Source organism: Grammomys surdaster, unplaced genomic scaffold (genome assembly GCF_004785775.1).
Source record: "Grammomys surdaster isolate TR1022 unplaced genomic scaffold, NIH_TR_1.0 191, whole genome shotgun sequence".
NCBI lineage: Eukaryota > Metazoa > Chordata > Mammalia > Rodentia > Muridae > Grammomys > Grammomys surdaster.
In genome coordinates, this window is record NW_021604636.1 from 7,384,450 (window position 1) to 7,402,670 (window position 18,221).

An 18,221-nucleotide genomic window follows, 5' to 3' on the forward strand; every position below is an offset into this window, starting at 1 on the left:
TGGCAATCACCGTTACCTGCTGAGCCATTCCACTAGCCTAGTGTTTTTTAATCCTTTCCTATACTTCATATTTGTCGTCTTCTGAATTTTATCCATTGAGTGGTATAGTTGTTTCTTTAGCATGGTTAATTTGTGTTCCCCCCCACCCATCCATCCCCCTGCAAACAATAAGGGTAGAAATTCATTTTTATTTATTTATTTTTTTTTTAAAGATTTATTTATTATATATGAATACACTGTAGCTGTCTTCAGACACACCAGAAGAAGGCATCAGATCTCATTACAGATGGCTGTGAGCCACCATGTGGTTGCTGGGATTTGAACTCAGGACCTCTGGAAGTGCAGTCAGTGCTCTTAACCACTGAGCCATCTCTCCAGCCCTTATTTATTTATTTAACTTACGGTTTTTCAAGACAGGGTTTCTCTGTGTAGCCTGGAACTCACTCTGTAGACCAGGCTGGCCTTGAACTCAGAGATCCACCTGCCTCTGCCTCGTGAGTGCTGGGATCAAAGGTGTGCACCACCACCTCATTGTAATAAATTTCAACAACAGATTTTTTTCCCCATGCTTCTTCTAAGGTAAATTACAGGTAAATGACACCCATATTCCAAGGTAAACCAACCTTGCTTACAGCAGACAGGCTTGGGCATATTTAAATGGTCTCATTGCTTGGGATGTGATTCATGTGTTTTCTTCTAGATGGTCCTAAAACTTTTAGTATGTGGTGTTCTGCACATTCAGTTTAGTATATGTGGGCTTAGTTTTACCTTGCCAGGAGTTTCTGTTTGGACAGATGAGGTGGGGATCGGGGTAGCATGCTCTCTGGGTGAAAAGCAGAGAGCATCTGGAAGAGTGGGTTCTCTCTTTTTTCCACATGGGTACCAGGGATTGACCTCAAGTCCTTGGGCTTGACCACAGGCAGCATTACCCCCTGAGCCATCTGGCGAGACCAGAATGCACTGGTAGACTGGAACTCGCTATGCAGACCATGTTGGCCTTGAGCTCTTGGTGTTCGCTTATCTGTACCTCCTGAATGCAGAGATTGCATGGTGTGAACCACAGTGGCCAGCAATGCTAGGAATCCTTCTAGCTTCCTAAGTCTGTGGAATAATGTTCCATCAATGTTTAGAAATTCTTATCTCTTCTGCTGTTGCCTTTGTCCCCTTCTCCCTCTCTCTAAGATGCCCATCAAGTGCAAATTGTATGTTCTAACTCTTAAGTGTTGTGTCTTTTAGCCTTTTATATTTTTGTTTTTATATATTTTTTAACATGTATGAATGTTTTGTCTGTGTAGTACATATGTGCGTGGTGCCCATGGAAGCCAGAAGAGGGTGTCAGATCCCCTGGGACTGTACTTACAGATGGTTGCAAGTCACTCTGTGGGTGCTGAGACTCAAACCAGGTCCTTTGCTAGCTTAGCCAATGCCCTTAGTCACTGAGTCTGTTTCTATCTTTTTATATTGCATTCTTGATTTCTCCTTTACTAATGCTTTCTTCAACTACTGTGCTACTTAAAATTTTTTCAATTAATTAATTTTATGTATATGAATGTTTTGTATGTGTTCCAAGTGCATATGTCAAATGCCTAGAGCTGGAGTTATGGACAGTTGTGCTCTACCATGTGAGGGCTAAGAGTAGAACTCAAGTCCTGTGGAGGAACAGCCAGTGCTGTTAGCTGCTGAGCCATCTCTCCAGCCCGACTGTACTACATTCAGTCATCTCCCAACTTATAATTTTGCTTAAACTTCAGTTCTGAAGTTTCTAGTCAGCTTTTTTTTTAAAGGCTCTTTTGACAAATTTTATGATTTCCTATTCTCAATTGGAACATTGCTTTCAAACCTTTATTTTATGAGGCTTTATTTTAACATACACAATTGGTTCAATTACTTTATAATCTTTTTTCTTCATAAAATTTTTATTATAGTTTGACAACCTAGCCTGCTTTCAAATGAAAACAAAAGATATGATTCCTTTGTTGTTTAGATTAAAAAAAAGTCTTAGACACTTCCATAAGACAGGCTTCATCCTCCTTTGACACTAACTTTTAAGATTTATTTTATCATGTATACTTATGTGCATGAGTGTGTTACTATATTAGGGTGTGTGCATGTGAGTGCAGGTACCAAGGATGCCAGCGGTGGTAGAAAACCCTGGTAATGGTGAGGGTTCTGGGTGCTGAACTCAGGTGTTCAGCAACAGCACTGTGCCATCTCTCTGGACCCCACTTGACACTGCCTCTGTTGTCTTTTGGCAATGCTAGGAATCAAACTCAGCACCTTCCCCACGCCAGGCATTGTTCTCCTGTTGAGCTAACCCCGTGATTGACTCATTTTGTTGTTTCTTTGGAGAGTGGGAGGAGCCTTGCTTCATTGCCTAAACATTCTTAAAATTTAGTATGCATCATGGCCAGAAAAGCCTTCTGAGAAAATTCATCCATTTGCCTTTGTTTGCAATATTTATTGTTTTGAAATGAAATGGCATATGATTCTCTATGTTCTAGACTTAATATTGCCCGCTCTGTAACTTTACAGATTCCATAACAGTGAGATTAGATTACTGAATTTGTCTCCTTGCTTTCCTGTCTCAAAAGCACGTGGCCAAATTTAAATATTTGGGTGCACACATGTAGTGTACACACACAGACACAGACATGTACACATAATAAGCACATAAGTAAATAAGTAAATAAATAATAAATCCATGTCTTTAAGAACAAACTAGAGCAGTAGGAAGGAGGGAACTGCAGAGCAAAGCCCCAGGAGGGTGGTAAGTCACGCCCTGCGTTCTCAGAGACAGCCCACAAACGCTTTGGTCTAAGAGTGGAAAAATACATGGATTTATACTGTGACAACATTTCTGGGAGGCAGTTATAGGAACAGGGGCCCCTAGTTGGATCATAGGGGGCCAGTTTTGAGGGATCATACCTTGCACGAGTCATACCACTCCATAGCCTCTCTATAGCTGAAAGGTTCTTAACTCGTGGGTTGCAACCCCATTTGGAAGTCAAATGACCCTTTTACAGGGGTAACATATTGGATATTCTGCATATCAGATACATCACAATTCATACCAGTAGCAAAATTACATCTCTGAAATAGCGACGAAAATACTTTTATGGTTGGGGGTCACCACAACACGAGGAACTGTATTAAAGGATCTCGGCATTAGGAAGGTTGAGAACCACTGGGCTAGAAGCTTGAGCTTCTGAAGCCCTAGAGAGGCAATAGGTGTGGCTGAAATGGAGGGTCGGCTCTCTCACCAGCCAAGCGGGATGGAACTCAGTAAGATCCACTATGATTTAATGACATAAAAATGATACAGTATTTCTGGTTTATGAGTTTATGAACTAAAAAATATAATAGCTGAAAGAATCCAGCAATAAAAGTACCCTTTTGAAAATATAGTACAAATATAATTCTGAATAAATAACAATGTTTACTTGTAAGCAACAAAAACGTACAGTTCAACCTATATACAGTGTATGAGATCAACATATATTAGTAGAATGGAAATAGTGCCACGTGTTATAAATATAGATTCTTCACATAATGATTTTGTAGGTAAAAATCTGCTGGAAAGTTTTTAATACATAGAAAACATTTAAAGTTTTTGCTTTAGTCATTATGACCATTTTTTTCTTTTAAATTATATATAATTTTAATATATATATTCTATATGTGTCTGTAAGCACACATTGCCGCTGGGTTTTCTCTCTTTTGGTGATGCTGGGTCCTGAACTTAGGGCTTATGCACATGAAGGCCACCCTCCACCACTGAGCTTTCTGTGTTCCTAGCTCTGCTGCTAGATCTTCTGAAATATCTCTAAGGCTGTGGCAGTCTAACACACATGCAAGGCTTATCACGGCAACTCAGACTAAAGCCGAGATATTTGGGCTCCTAATTTCTGCTTAAAACATCTGGTCCACAGCTGTTGAATCTTTTTCCCAGGTCTTCTGGTTCTTGCCAAACAATCAACCAAACAATCATATTTGCCACTATGGGGTCTTGTTCATATCAAAAAATGAATATTGTTTGTCAGAAAATATAAAGCTGGGTGCCGTGGTACTGTGACTGTAATTCCATTACTGAGAAAGCTGCAACAGGAGGATTGTGAGTTTAAAGCCAGCCTGGGATTACACAGTGAGCCTTGCTCAAAAGACAGAAACAGCAAATTCTTAGTTGGCCCTGGATTTATAAAGGAGTCCTCAGAGTTGAGTTTCTTCTCCTGTCTGAGGAACAGGCTAATGGATAGAGCGATTATGTGAACACGTATGTATGGCTGTCTCATGTGCTGATCACTCTGTAAGGAACATGCTCTGTAGGACATGGGGACTTGTGAGTCCTAGCCCTCACAGTTGATGTTCATGATGATTACACCTGCCTGGTAGCTCCCTTCCTTCCAAACCACAGGGGAAGTGCTGCTGCGGCTGTGTCTTGTTTCCAGTTCTTCTCAGAGCTGTGTAGTTTTCTGTCACTCTTTGTTATATTGTGTCGTTCTTAGGTGGCTAGCATTTTATAACATACAGTTGCAATTTTGAATGCTTTAGGTCTATGCTGTTACTCTAGGGCAGTGGTTCTCAACCTTCTGATGCTGCAATCCTTTAATACAGTTCCTCATGGCGTGGAAACAAAAAATTATTTTTGTTGCTATTTCATAACTGTAACTTTGCTACTGTTATGAATTATAATGTAAATATCTGCTATACGACACCTTGGGGTTGTGACACAAGTCGAGACCTGTTCTTGGTCCCATCCAACTGTTTTTCTGGATATTTTTGGTTCATTTGGATATACAGAGGAGTGGGTGATTGGAAATTATAAGTTGGTGACATATAAGTATTTAAGTTCTTAAAGCAAGCTCCTGGGAGAGACAGGGGCAGATGCATGGGTAATAGGAGAAGAAGGTTTCATATGCCCTCAGTCACCAGGAAACAGACTGCAGGCCTGAGACAGGGAGACAGTGATAACCAATGGGCAAAGCAAGAGGAAGTGTGCGCACACAGTAGCTCAAAGGCAAATGAATGGAAAAGAGTGAGATCCTAGGATGGAAGCTGTTAGCAGGGATGGGGATTATATGAAAAGTGGTAGAGTTTAAATACACTTAAAACCCACCATGGCAATCCTGTGTATCTCTGGGTTTTACATCCACAGATTCAGTTAACCACACATGGACATTACTGGGGAGAAAATTGAACCAGTACTGATATGTACAGACACCTTTCTTGCTATTCCCTAAACAATACAGTATAACTATTTATATAACATTCACACTGTGTTAGATAGGAAAGCAATACAGGGAAGAGTTACAGCTCATGCATGGTGTGTGTAGGGTGTGGACAAATACATTACCACTTTATATAAGGGACTTGAGCACATGCGGATTTTGTTATCTGTAGGACCTGGAGGTGGCTTGGAATCTCTCCCTTCCCCCCCAGATACTGAGGGGTGATTGTCATAAACGTATCACATATGTGCACAGTTTCTAAAGATTATAAAGCAAACGGTAGCAAGAGTGGCGTTGTGTCAGCTCTTTGCTGGCAGGTCCAGGCGAGAGGAGAGCAATCCTGGCTGAGTGGGATGGCGAGTGTCAACAGCCGAAAAGAAACACACCAGGCGGGGAGTCTTGTTAAAGCAGGAACTCAACTTTATTGCATCAGCCTCTTGTTTATATAAACTCAGAGCATAGGGAGGAGGAGTTTTGGTGGGCATGAGATAACGTAGGGGCCGGGGAAGGGGGACTGACAGGGCCAATGGCAAAGCTCTATATCAGCAACAGTGGGGCAGAGGCAGGGTCAAAGGGGTCTTACTTGAGTCACCCCAGTATGGAAATGACTGAAACCGGTCTCAAAACTTGAGCCTGGCTTAGACTCTGCCACAAGGCCGTAGAAACTCGAGCCAGGCTCGTGTTTGTCCACAAGGCCCAAACCAGGGCTAAAATCGGGCCCAACAGCATTGTTTTAAGTTTGTGAAGACCTTCCCAGTGCCTGGCTTTGCAGAGATACTTGGGTGTCCATGCCTGCCTCACACACTTCATTTGCCTTCAGGCCTGATGCCAGTATTTTTCATCATTGTTTTCTGTTTTGTTTTGTTTTTTTTAAGGTCAGTGGATAAGTCCGTCATCATATATGGTATTGTAAGTACTTCAGATCTTCTGTGTGAACTATATAAATTGTTTATGAGACAACTGCACTTCAATAGTTATTTAAAATATATATTTATTTTAATATAGATATTTATGGTGCCCAAGAATATAATATACATTCTCAAAATGCTGAAATAGTAAGATACTTGGAAAAACCTTAGATATTTCAATGTCTTTATGATGGAATTTTAAATCTAACCATAGAAAACAAAAAGTGAGAGAGCACCAGTGTCCAAAAATTCATCTTCCATGCAGCAGGGTGTAGTTGAATGTGGTCTGCCAGTAGTTCTCAGGATACAGGGTGGATTTAGGGACCAGCATATGCAGGTAAGTTACCGTAGCCTTGGACAAATACAAGTCTGAGGCAGATTTATATGAATAAGTGCTGAGTTGCCTGAGTATAAATTAAAAAAAAATGGAAGTTTTACATCTCACCAAGAGAGTAGTCAATGAGAATGATCTTTGAGAGAAATTCGGTGTTGCCTAGCACATCACTGACTGGGTCCAGGCATCAGCCAGGCCAGCCAGTCGCTGGAGGCATGGGTCAGCAGAGTGTGGTAGCAACCAAAGATTAGTTACCCACACAGGAGTTAAAGTCATTGGACGTTCCTGCAAAAAATTGGGAACAAACGCTCAAGGAAACAGAGCTGTGGTATTTCCTACCAGCGTGTTACGGGATAGTTTATATTCACAAATAGTTACTGCTTTTTATCTATAAAACATGTACTGCTCCTCAATAAATACACCCGTCCTTACTGTCTAATCTCAGAAAGACATCCTCAATTGAGAAAAATGTCTCCATCATATTGCCTGTAGGCAGTTCTGTCATTTCTCTTCAGGATACATGTGAGAAGCCACCCACCCCTGAGGCCATGGTGCTAGAAGAAAACAGGCAGAGCAAGCCATGGAGAGCAGGCCAGTAATAGCAGTCCTCTGTGGCCTCTCCTGCCTCAGTTCCTGCCTGTTCCTGCCTCAGTTCCCTTTGACCTCCCCCAGTGATAGACTGTGATTTGAAAGTGTAAGCGAAATAAACCCTTCCCTCCCCAAGTTGCTTTTAGAAATGGTGTTTTATTTATCATGATAGGAACCCTAGTGAGGACAATAAATACCTGTACATCGATGGCTGCCTAAGTGTAGTCAGAATGTCATTGACTTTCATTCACTGATCCTGCAGTACGTATGGATCGGATACATCTATACTTTGTTTATTATGCAGTTGGGTTTCTATTAACAGTCTTGATCAAATTGGAAAATGTCAGGGATCCCTGTGTAGAAAGCTCTAAGTCTTAGGGATGCCGGCTATCCTGTTGTCTCTAAGTTTGAACAGGTTAGTTACTAGTAATGCACTCAGCATGTGGACCCTGGAAGTGAGGCACCATCCCTAGCCTGTCTCCTGCCTGAGTAACAGTTATTCTGTTATCTTTCAGGGTACTCAGAGTGTGCTGCACACGCTGACTCAGCATACCAGGTCAGAAGTGAATCTCACTTTGTTTTACTGTGATTAACAAATTAGCCAGACGCTACATAAATGTAATGGCTGTGTCCATCATCTAGGTATGTCACGACTTGTGCGTTTGCACCCAACACTCTCTTACTTGCTACTGGTTCGATGGACAAGACAGTGAACATATGGCAGTTTGACCTGGAAACACCTTGCCAAGGTCAGTAAGATGACCCCATCCTTGTTTGTTCTGAAGTACTCTCAAACCCAGGGCCTCCGTCCTGCTGTGCAAGTGCTGTCTGCAAGCTACAGCCCCAGCCCAAGCATTGAGCATCCCTAACCCATCTCAACACTAATCAGAAATCTTGGTACTTCTTTTCTTTTTGAGGTCCTGGGGATTGAACCTGCAGCCTTGTGCATGCTCTTCATATCACTTTTCTCAACACACCATATAGACCAATTTCAATATACCTTGAAACTAATTTTAGAGGGTCCCGCGTTTGAGTGGTATTAAATGCTTGCATGCACATTCACATGTGCCACGATGCCCATGGTTTTTACATGGTTTACATTTGGAGCTAGGTTTTTCTGGTGACTGTAGCCCGAGGACAAAATAGGCATCACAGATTTACCATGCTGGCTTTCTTCCTCAGCCTCATGGAGAAACGCAGGCTTACAGCTTAGGAGTTTGCCTTTCCACACTGTCGGCAGTAACTATGTAGTATGCTGATACGAAGATGATAGAGTAAGCTGAGTTTCCCTTCACTGGAGGGAGGGTTATACAGTGAAGAAAAATTGACTAGGAGTGTAGGTCAGTGTGGCTACCAGGCACCAGATTTGATCCCCAGCACCATAAAAAAAAAAAAAGTCTTTCTGCAGTGAAGAAGTTCCTAAAGAATAGCATTTCCTGTAGCATTTGCTCACCACTGTAAGATCTACTACACTTCTTCAAAGGAAGTTAAAACAGTACAAGTCCAAAGTGGGAATGTCTGGAGAAGAAGCATGTGGTTTGCCATTCACTTGGCCTCTGTGTCTTAAAGCAGGAAGCATGAGCGATCAGATGAGACATTTCATTGAAGACTGGTCAGAGGAGGATGTCTCAGTATGGCTTCGTGCTCAAGGATTGGAAGACCTCGTCGGTATTTTCCGGGTAAACAACATCGATGGGAAAGAACTATTGCATCTCACAAAGGAAAGTCTGGCTGGTGATTTGAAAATCGGTAAGGATAATGGAGACCGGCGGTCGTCAGAGTCTTAGTGAGGTCCCTGCCGACAGGCTTAGCTGCTTGCGGTTCTCTCTCCCTCCTCTTCTCTTCCAGGTTAGTCCTTCGTAGGAGAGTACACTTGCCTACTTAGAAAGAAGAAAGCATTTCTTCAAGTAACTAAACCTAGCTTGGAATTAGAATTTTAGAAAGTTATGTATTTTAAAGCTTGATTATAGTTCAGATCCTTAAATTTACTCTTCAAAACAATCTCTGTGTATGTGTGTCTAAGTTCATGTATATAGGTATGTCTACATGTGGGGGTGGGGCACAGGGCACCCTCTGTTGCTGCCCAGGAGCCAGCCACACTGTGTTTTTGTGACAGGCTGTGTATCCTCAGTACAGAGATTATTAACATGGGCCTCCATACCTGGCTTGTCACTTGGGCTCTGGCTGCTGAACTCAGATCCTCATGCTTTTGTGAGTGAGATACCTTACCAGTCAAAATGACTTTCTGAAGTGAGGTTTACACTTGGCAGTAGGCTGTGTGCGTGTTTGTGTGCACGCGGGCACTCATGTTCACGGAGTAGTACAGCCATTACCACTACTTAATTTTGGAACCTGTTTATGAGTGCTCAAAGAAATCCCATCCCTTATTTCTGTCCCTTTCTTTCCAGCTTTTGGAACCAGTATTTTGTGTGTAAACCTACTTGTCATTGACATTTTATATTAGTACTCGGTACATGTGACCTTTTCTGTTTATCCTTTCTCCTTACACTTGACATCAGTTGATAGAATTTGGGACAGTGCTGTGTTTTTTAGATGTAACAAATAATAATTCTATGAACATGAAGTTTTTGTATGAATGTCTTTTTTCAGGTTTCTTGTGTACCTATTCAAAGTGGAATTGGTGGATCATGGATGATTCTATGTGTAACATTGGAGGGGTTGTCAGGCTGTTTATTATTCAGTACCACCAGCACTGGGGGCGAGCCTGATTTCTCCCCAGCTCCTGTCTCCTCTTGTTATTAGAACCATACGCAGTTGTGGTTTCTCCTTTAGGCTTTCGTTTGCATTTCCTTGTTGACTTAGGTTGTTGCCTTAATGCATCTGGGTTTCTATGGCAACATCCCATGAACTAGGTACGACCAGAAATTGATTTCTTCATTCTGCCAAGTCCAAGATGAAGGTACTAGCAGGTTTGTCTAGTCAGGACTAATTTCTGGCTTATGGACAGTACTTTTCCCACCATACCTTCACCCAGTGGAATGGATGGGATCACTCTCTGGGATCTCTTCAATAATATAGAAGCTGATTTAGAAAATATGTTCACTGGAACATCTGGTCCTTCATATCACTCTGAAATATCTGATATTTTAGTATTATATATCAAGATCTATAGCCAGGCAGTGGTGGCGAACGCCTTTAATCCCAGCACTTGGGAGGCAGAGGCAGGCAGATTTCTGAGTACAAGGCCAGCCTGGTCTACAGAGTGAGTTCCAGGACAGCCAGGGCTATACAGAGAAACCCTGTCTCGAAAAAAAAAAAAATATCTATGTAGCTGTGATCCTCCTGCCTCAGCCTCTTGTGGGCTACATGCATACTACATACCCAGCTATTCTGAAGGGTGTTGAAGTGTTTTATTTTTCTTCAGGATAGAAGTAAACTTTTAATCTTCAAATGCTATTTTAAACTACAAAGAATTTTCTTTAGTCTTGTAAATGTAGGAAAAGGGGCTTTTAACATGCTTGAGTTTCTCAATATGGCATTTTAACCAAAAGTTAAGCCATTTTCTAGTTTGCCAATGAAACCCTGATGGTAAGATCTTGTCTCAAAGGTCAGGTTCTCAAGAAGGCTGAATAAAGTGTGCTACCAAGGATGTGTTCCGAGCTCTCACCTCGCCTTCTGCCTTCCAACTCTTCCCGTTCAGACTCATTGTTCCCCTAAGAACTAACTCCTTGTCTCATCCATTTGGACAAGGAGTATCTCTCCACGATGCTGAGATGGTTTAAGGGTTTGTGAATATGTGCATTTGTGAATGCTATTGTCAAGCTGTTAGGTACAAAGTATGCATGCTAAAGAGCAAGAGAATCCATTTTGGACAGGATTAGCAAAGCCCTCAGTCCAGTCTCTCCCTGTCTTGCTTCCTGGACACCAGGAGGCATCCGGCTACGTTACTAAGTGTTCCCACTGCAGCCCTCTGCCTCGAGACAGGCCAGATCTCCTTCACCTTTTGGTTGGTCTGAGTGTTGTGCCACTAACAGAAAGCTAATCACTTACCAACTCAGTGAAAGAGAATGCTGATAGCTTCCTGAGTCACCCTCTTCACAGCCTTAAGTTTTGAAAGTTCATCTCACTCCCCAGTATCAGTTCATGTTACAGACTTGCCCTTGCTGCCTAATGTAACCCATATTCTTTTAGAATCTCTAGGGCTACGCAGCAAAGTCCTGAGGAGTATTGACGAGCTCAGGACCAAGATGGATTCCCTTTCTTCTGGAATCCCTGATGAGTTCATCTGCCCAATAACTAGAGAACTCATGAAGGACCCTGTCATCGCATCAGGTATGTGTGGAGGCTGCGGGGCTCAGGGTTTGATGTGCTACCCAGAGGACAGGGGAACACTTCTGACAAGCTTGTTGTAACAGGGCCGTGTTCAGAATTCCCATTTTGTTCCTCTTAAGTGGATTTCTTTCTTTTTTTTTTTTTTAAATCATTAGATCCAAAGTAAAAAATTACACACTGTACATTTTGTAGTAAATGAGCTGGGCCTAGTATGTTTGGAATTACAAAGTGATTAAGTTTTGAAATTTCACTTACGTTCACGTGGCTCTCAGCCGTAAAGACTGCATGTGTTCTGTGTTCCTTGTTGTGCATGTGCAGTTCTGCATGCACACATAGAGGCGGACATCGGGTATCCTTCTGTCACTGGCTGCCTTACTCCCTTTCTTCCCTCAGTGGACGCCTGAGACTTGCAGATGCTTCTAACTGATGTATCTTGTTTTACACCAGTGAATTATTTTTTATTGCTGAGTAGTGTTCCACTGTACTAGATATACCATGATACATCTATGCACTAACTAGCAATGGGCTATCATCTCTGAAGCTGCTGTGACATTCATGCACAGATCTTTGTCTAGACAGGACTCACTTTCTCATGATAGAATAGTTAGCAGTGGAACTTGTAGGTTGTTTACTAAGTGCATGTTACAACTGCCTAGTGTTTCTCTAGGTGGATACACCATTTTAAGTTCACAACTGAGAATTCCAGTTTCTGCCCATATTTGCAAACACATGGTGTTGTGGATGTTCTAATCCTGAATCACATCGTATGGTTAATCCTCTCCCTGCAATGAAGCATCTTTTTTTTTTTTAAAAAAAAAAAAAAGATTTATTTATCTTATGTATATGAGTACACTGTCACTGTCTTTAGACACACCAGATCTCATTACAGATGGTTGTGAGCCACCATGTGGTTGCTGGGAATTGAACTCAGGACCTCTAGAAGAGCAGTCAGTACTCTTTTTTTTTTTTTTTTTAAATCAAATCATATGTTTTAGTTATTCATACAGGTGTTATAAACACAAAAAGGCAGGACGTGGGGAAGGGAATGACACCAGAGCGTGGGTGTTCAAGGGGAGTACAGATATCTTTCAGAACAGGGTATTGCCTGGGTGAAGGTTCAGAGGACAGGTCACTATGACTCTGCCTATGATTCACTTGTCCTTATCTAAGTTGGTATTGTCTGCCAAGGCTACCTATTTACAAGGTCTGTGACTACTCAGGCTGGTAAATTTCCACAAAAGCTGCCTGTTTACATTAGCTTATAGCCATCTGATTCAATGTTTTTCCACAGAGACCTAAGACTTGGTGTTAGTATACATGTATGACAGGCCTATTGCTGATTTTAGGCCTATGGCTGATTTTAGGCCTTCAGTGTATAAGCAGGGCTGCCCCTGACATCTCCTCCCTTCTCTAAGTATAGAAGGGCTGTGGCGATTCTAATTTTGTGAAGGCGGGGATAGAGGCCTGACCTCCAGTAATTGAGCAGTCAGTACTCTTAACCACTGAGCCATCTCTCCAGCCCGGAAGCATCTTTTCATATGTCTCCTATTTTATCTTTCATAATATACTCTCTAGCCCTTTTTTCATTTTGTACTGAGTTATCAGTTTGATATTCTAAGTGTGTCTTTTGTAAGGCAATGTATTGTCTGTATTTTCTCTATGGCATCTTTGAAAAAAAAATGTTTGATGTCAGTGGAGTCCACTGTACCATTTTTCATGTTGATTAATCTTGTTTTAATCCTAAGAATTTACTATCGAAGGTCTGACTGCTTTGTTTGTTGTCTGAAGTCCCCACACTGGGGAATCGTACTGCCCTTGAGTTCCAATCCACTGAGTGGATTTCTGTGTGTTGCTTCAAGGCATTGATATGGCATGTACATGTTCTCGTTTGCTCAGGGCACACTCTTCTTAAGTGGCGTTTCTGTAGGAAAATGTCAGCTGGATTATTCTTTTCCAACTTTCCTCTTAAACCTTTCTAGACAACCTTCACAGCCTGGCCTACTAATGCTGTTACTTCTCACTGAGACTGTACTCAAAACCAGTTATTGAGTCATTTCTGGATATTTCTCTTAGCATGCAGGATATCAGCATATATTCTGGAGCCAGGCTGCCTGGTTTTACATCTCAGTACTGTTATCTATATCTGTGAGACCTTGGAAAGTCCTCTCGATTGAAATCAAGATAAGCTTGTGATATAGGTGGAAGATAAGTCATAGCTGCTTTGTAGTGAAGGACTGTTAACTGTACAGAGTAGTAAACATTTACGGTACTCACGGGCTCGTCGTTTAGAAAGATGTTAAGAGGCTGAAATCTGTAACTTGTCAGTGTTAACCCTGCAGGGCAGCTATCCTCTTAAAGATACCTTCATTCAATACATAGTGGAGCAGGAAAGTTTGAGGTACACTTCATTTGCTTTCTCTCTAGCAATTAAAGACAAGAAATGGGAAGGTATGACTTAGGACATGGGAGCTAGGGCTGGCCAAGCCTGGTGACCTCAGTTTGACGTCTAGAGCGTATGTGATGAAAGACAAGGTCACTCTTACAAGTTGTCCTCTGACCACCACACGCACTCTACTCCCACAAAGTAAAGACAGTAGAAGTGAGAAGGGACTGGACCATTGAAGACTCCAGGAGCTGCTGGCAGTGAATGCGGCTGTGCATGAACTCTCATCAGAGGTCAAAGGTCAGAGGACAGCTCTGGTTTTGGTCCCCACCTTTCACCTTGTTTGAGACAGGGTCTTCGTTCCTCAGCTCTGTTGAGGATGACCAAGCTTCCGTGGACTCTCTTGTCTCTGCCTGTCTCACTGCAGGAGCACAGCCCTGCCCTACCTCCTGGCTCTCTTTATGCCCTGCCCTGCCTCCTGGCTCTCTTTATGCCCTGCCCTGCCTCCTGGCTGTCTTTATGCCCTGCCCTGCCTCCTGGCTCTCTTTGTGTGCATTCTCCGACCCAGACCCGGCCTCAGGCTTGCACACCACGTACTTTACCCGCTGCGCCATCTTCCCAGGATCTCTCCAGAAGCTTTTCATTTTAGAACTTTTCTTCATTCTGGGCAGAGTTTGGAGTCCTTAGGTCCAGGCTGGGAGTGTATCTCAGTGGTCGATCACTTGCTAGTTTGTATCAGGCCTGTTGGGTAAGACTCTCAAACCCATACACACATGAAACCTTAAAGTGTAGTGCAAACAATCAAACAAGAAAAAGAAACTTTTCCTGGCGATGTGTTTGAGTTCAGTTCCCTAAATGTCATTGAATTTTACTCATGCAAATCTAAATGGAAAATCACCAGCCATACCTGTTCTTAGTTGTCTGTTTTCAAGGATTTGAGGTGTTCTGGGAGGCGGTGTAGACGGTTTGAAAGCTCTGGTGGTCCTCTCAACCCAGGAGTTCTGTTTTGGCATGAGCTTTGGTAGGACAGCTTGGAACGTCTGATGTAAAGATGTGTGTATGCATGTTGACATTTGTGAATACATGTGTACATGTGTGAGACTGGAAGATGACATTTCCTTCAACCTAGTAAACAGAAGCAGCGTCTTCCACCTGAGCAGAGGGTATGAAAAACTTACTGATTTAGAAAAAAAACAAGAATAAATATGGTTTGTAGGAGAAAGAAGATTATTAGCTAGGATATGATTTATTTATACTATAAGTAGGATCCAAATGGACACTATCTTATAATGCCCTTATTAAAAAAATAACAACAGTGTAACTAGTAGGTCAAAAGAAATTCATAAAAACCATTTCTGTAATGAAAGAATTTGTGTTCCACAGAAATCAAAGAAAGAAAGAAAAAGCTCACAGCATAATCCACCTACAATCCAAAACAGGACAGCTACAGCTAAAACAAGGGGTCACATCCTTCTTGTGTGAAGCTCCGTAAACCAGATCCCAGGAAGACATAGAGAACTGTTTAAGTGGACTAGAGCGATGGCTCAGCAGTTAAGAGCACTGTCTGCTCTTTCAGAGGACGAGTTCAAATCCCAGCATCTACATGCAGCTCACAACTGTCTGTAACTCCAAGATCTGACACCTTTACCCAGACACCAGTGTAGGCAAAACACCAATGCACATAAGATGAAAATAAATTACTATTTTTAAAAAGAATACTGTTTAATACCACAGACCTGTTTCTCTGTGATGTGGCCATCACAGTTGCCAACAGCAGTTTCCATAACGAAGCCGCTCCATGCAGTGGGAAGAGAGGGCACAGTGACAGAATTAGTCACACCTCTGACTAGAACTGTAGCAGGCAGAGGAACACGGGGGACAGAGCAAACTGAAAGTTTAAGCTTCTGTCTGAATGCAAAACATCCAGAGATATTAATTCTGTGTAAGCACAACCACAGTGGTTGACAGGAGTTTTTAAAGGTCCTTTACCTCTGCTAAAATACACTTAGCACACTTCTCCATGTGGCCTGCTGGCTCTGGAATTAGTTGTCACGGCTCTAATAGCAGGGCTCTGAGTAACAGGAACTGCACGTGTTTTGTCGGGATTCAGTAATGGGAATGAAAGTTCAACAAATGCGGCTTTAACTATAAAATGGAGGCTTTCCTTGATCAAACTGTTGTTATAACTCAACATCTGATCATTAGAAATGGGCAGGGTGGCACACACCTATAATTGCAGCAGTGGAGAGGCAGGAGGATTGCTGTTGAGTTTAAGGTTAGCCTGGGCTACATAGTAAAATCATGTCCTTTAAGGGGGAAAAAAAAGGCAAATAGTTCAATAAGCCTATTTACAACAGGGCAGCGTGCATAGTATCATGGTCACTAGTGAAATGGAAGTCAGAGCCACATGGCAATTCTATTAACTCATGGCTTAGTCTCAAAAAGTTGGGGAAACGAAAGAATTATCAAAAAGTTGGGAAATAAATGCTGGCAAAAGGGACAGAAATTTGAATCTTATTTTGTTAGTGGGGATTAAAGAAAGGTCTGGCTGTTGTTGAAACAAACTAGGCATTTCCCCCAAAACATACAACGTAGTTCTTCGGTGTGTCCCCAGGTTCACAGGGGAAGGTGAGCACAGACCGCAGCATGGAGAATACCCTTAGACTGGAAACAGCCCAAATTTGCTTCTGTCAATAGAAGGGATACATAAGGTGTACAACTTCACAGCAGAATGCCACTAGCCATACAGAGCTAAGAGCAGACACAAATGGAATCCGAGCTGAGGCACACACCAAGGTGCAAGGCTTGTAACACTCAGATGGGCAGGCAGGAGGATGCCGAGGCCCAGGCATGGTTTGCAGCTGTTGCAGGTGTTTGGATTTAGCACAGAGAGAAGCAAGCCTTCCGCCTAAGTGAGAACAGGACAAGGTCAGCAGGGAATGTACTAGTGCAGAAACTCTAAGGTCACACACACCCAGACTGGCCTCCCCACCTGAGGCTGGGCTTACAGGATTGTGTCCTTTTGCCCACCTCAGAGATTCCAGGCTTCACGTGTGTGAAGGGAAATGGCTTAGCAGGAGTGTGGCATAAAACTGGCAATGATTTAGTTCCTCTGTGACACATCTCTTTCTGCTGTCTTTCTCACACTGTTCGATACACTGAAGGGTCTTGCCCAGTTATTCCTCAGGCTCTTTTCTCCCCTCATTTTCACCAAAATTTATCTTCACAACCCGCTACCCCTCCCCCTTTCAACCACAGTATCTGAATTTGACCAGGGTTCTGGTCTCAGCTGCTGTGTTTCAGAGGAATAAGGTAAGTATACAGTGGCACTGTCCAGACTAGTACTTCACAGAGCACAGTCCAAGCTTAGCATGCCTTCAAGGCTATGGGCCAGCTGCTGTGGCGGCCTGTTTTGGACACAGTACAGGCAAAGCGAGGTGACCATTTAACTCACAACACACCTGGCCTGGGTGAATTCATCTTACTCATCCTAATCGCCGCTCTTCACATGACCTAAGGATTGTGCTTTTTTCAGATGGCTACTCCTACGAGAGAGAAGCAATGGAAAGTTGGATCCACAAAAAGAAGCGCACCAGCCCCATGACAAACTTGGCTCTTCCTTCACTGGTACTGACTCCAAACAGGACTCTGAAAATGGCCATCAATCGATGGCTAGAGATGCATCAGAAGTGAGCCCGTTCACAGGCAAAGGATACCCTTTCAGTGATGCCCTTCAGATGATCCAAAATGCTAAGCAGCCATTACAAAAGCAAAATAAAAGGAAAAGACAAATGATAAATTCAGTTACATTTAAAAACTGTAAATTATGAGCAGGGTGGTGGTGGTGCATACCTTTAATCTCAGGAGGCAGAGGCAGGTGGATCTCTGTGAGTTCCAGGCCAGCCTGATCTACAGGGCAAGTTTCAGGATGGCCAAGGCTACACAGAGAAACCCTGTCTCAAAACCCAAAACTTAAAAAAGCCCTATCTTTAAAACACAGATTTACATATATATATTGTCATTGCTATTTCTGTAAAGGTGAAAATATTTTTTTTGAAAAATGAGAAAATGTGTAGAAATAAAGCTTTACTATGACTTTAAATTGTAATGCCTACATGTGTTCTTATTAGGTGTAGGCCATATTCTATAGCATCTGTATTCCCTGGAATAGTCTAGATTTTGTGGGTGTTTCCATCTTGGATAGCAGTCATTCCATAATTTTCAGCAACCATTTTAAAAAGAATTTTGAAAAAATAATTGTAAATTGTTCAATAAACTGAAAACAAATCACTTCGGGCATGTTGAGTAGCAATTTTGTTGTATTCTAAATTTGTATAGCATAAGGATTTTTTTTCCTCCATTGTTCAACCTCAGAGTGAGCTAGGTCAGACAGTCCAATTAACTTTGCTGAATTCCTTTAAAAACTTGGGAGTCTTTACATTCTCTCTCTCTCTCTCTCTCTCTCTCTCTCTCTCTCTCTCTCTCTCTCT

General features: G+C 42.3%; 1 protein-coding gene across 3 annotated transcripts in view; it reads left to right on the top strand.

The window, feature by feature from the left end:
• Wdsub1 (WD repeat, sterile alpha motif and U-box domain containing 1) overlaps window positions 1–18,021 on the top strand; it is a 29,076-nt gene extending 11,055 nt beyond the window's left edge. Inside the window, exons 6-11 of one of the 3 annotated variants that reach the window (XM_028769265.1) lie at window positions 6,101–6,134; window positions 7,571–7,611; window positions 7,698–7,804; window positions 8,628–8,804; window positions 11,208–11,348; window positions 17,267–18,021. In XM_028769265.1, coding sequence (XP_028625098.1) covers window positions 6,101–6,134; window positions 7,571–7,611; window positions 7,698–7,804; window positions 8,628–8,804; window positions 11,208–11,348; window positions 17,267–17,424 — 658 coding nt within the window. In that variant the 3' untranslated portion in view covers window positions 17,425–18,021. Of the gene's footprint in view, window positions 1–6,100; window positions 6,135–7,570; window positions 7,612–7,697; window positions 7,805–8,624; window positions 8,805–11,207; window positions 11,349–17,266 lie in introns of all 3 variants that reach the window. The other 2 variants (XM_028769262.1, XM_028769264.1) reach the window with 2 other exon arrangements.
• Window positions 18,022–18,221: the final 200 nt, after the last annotated feature.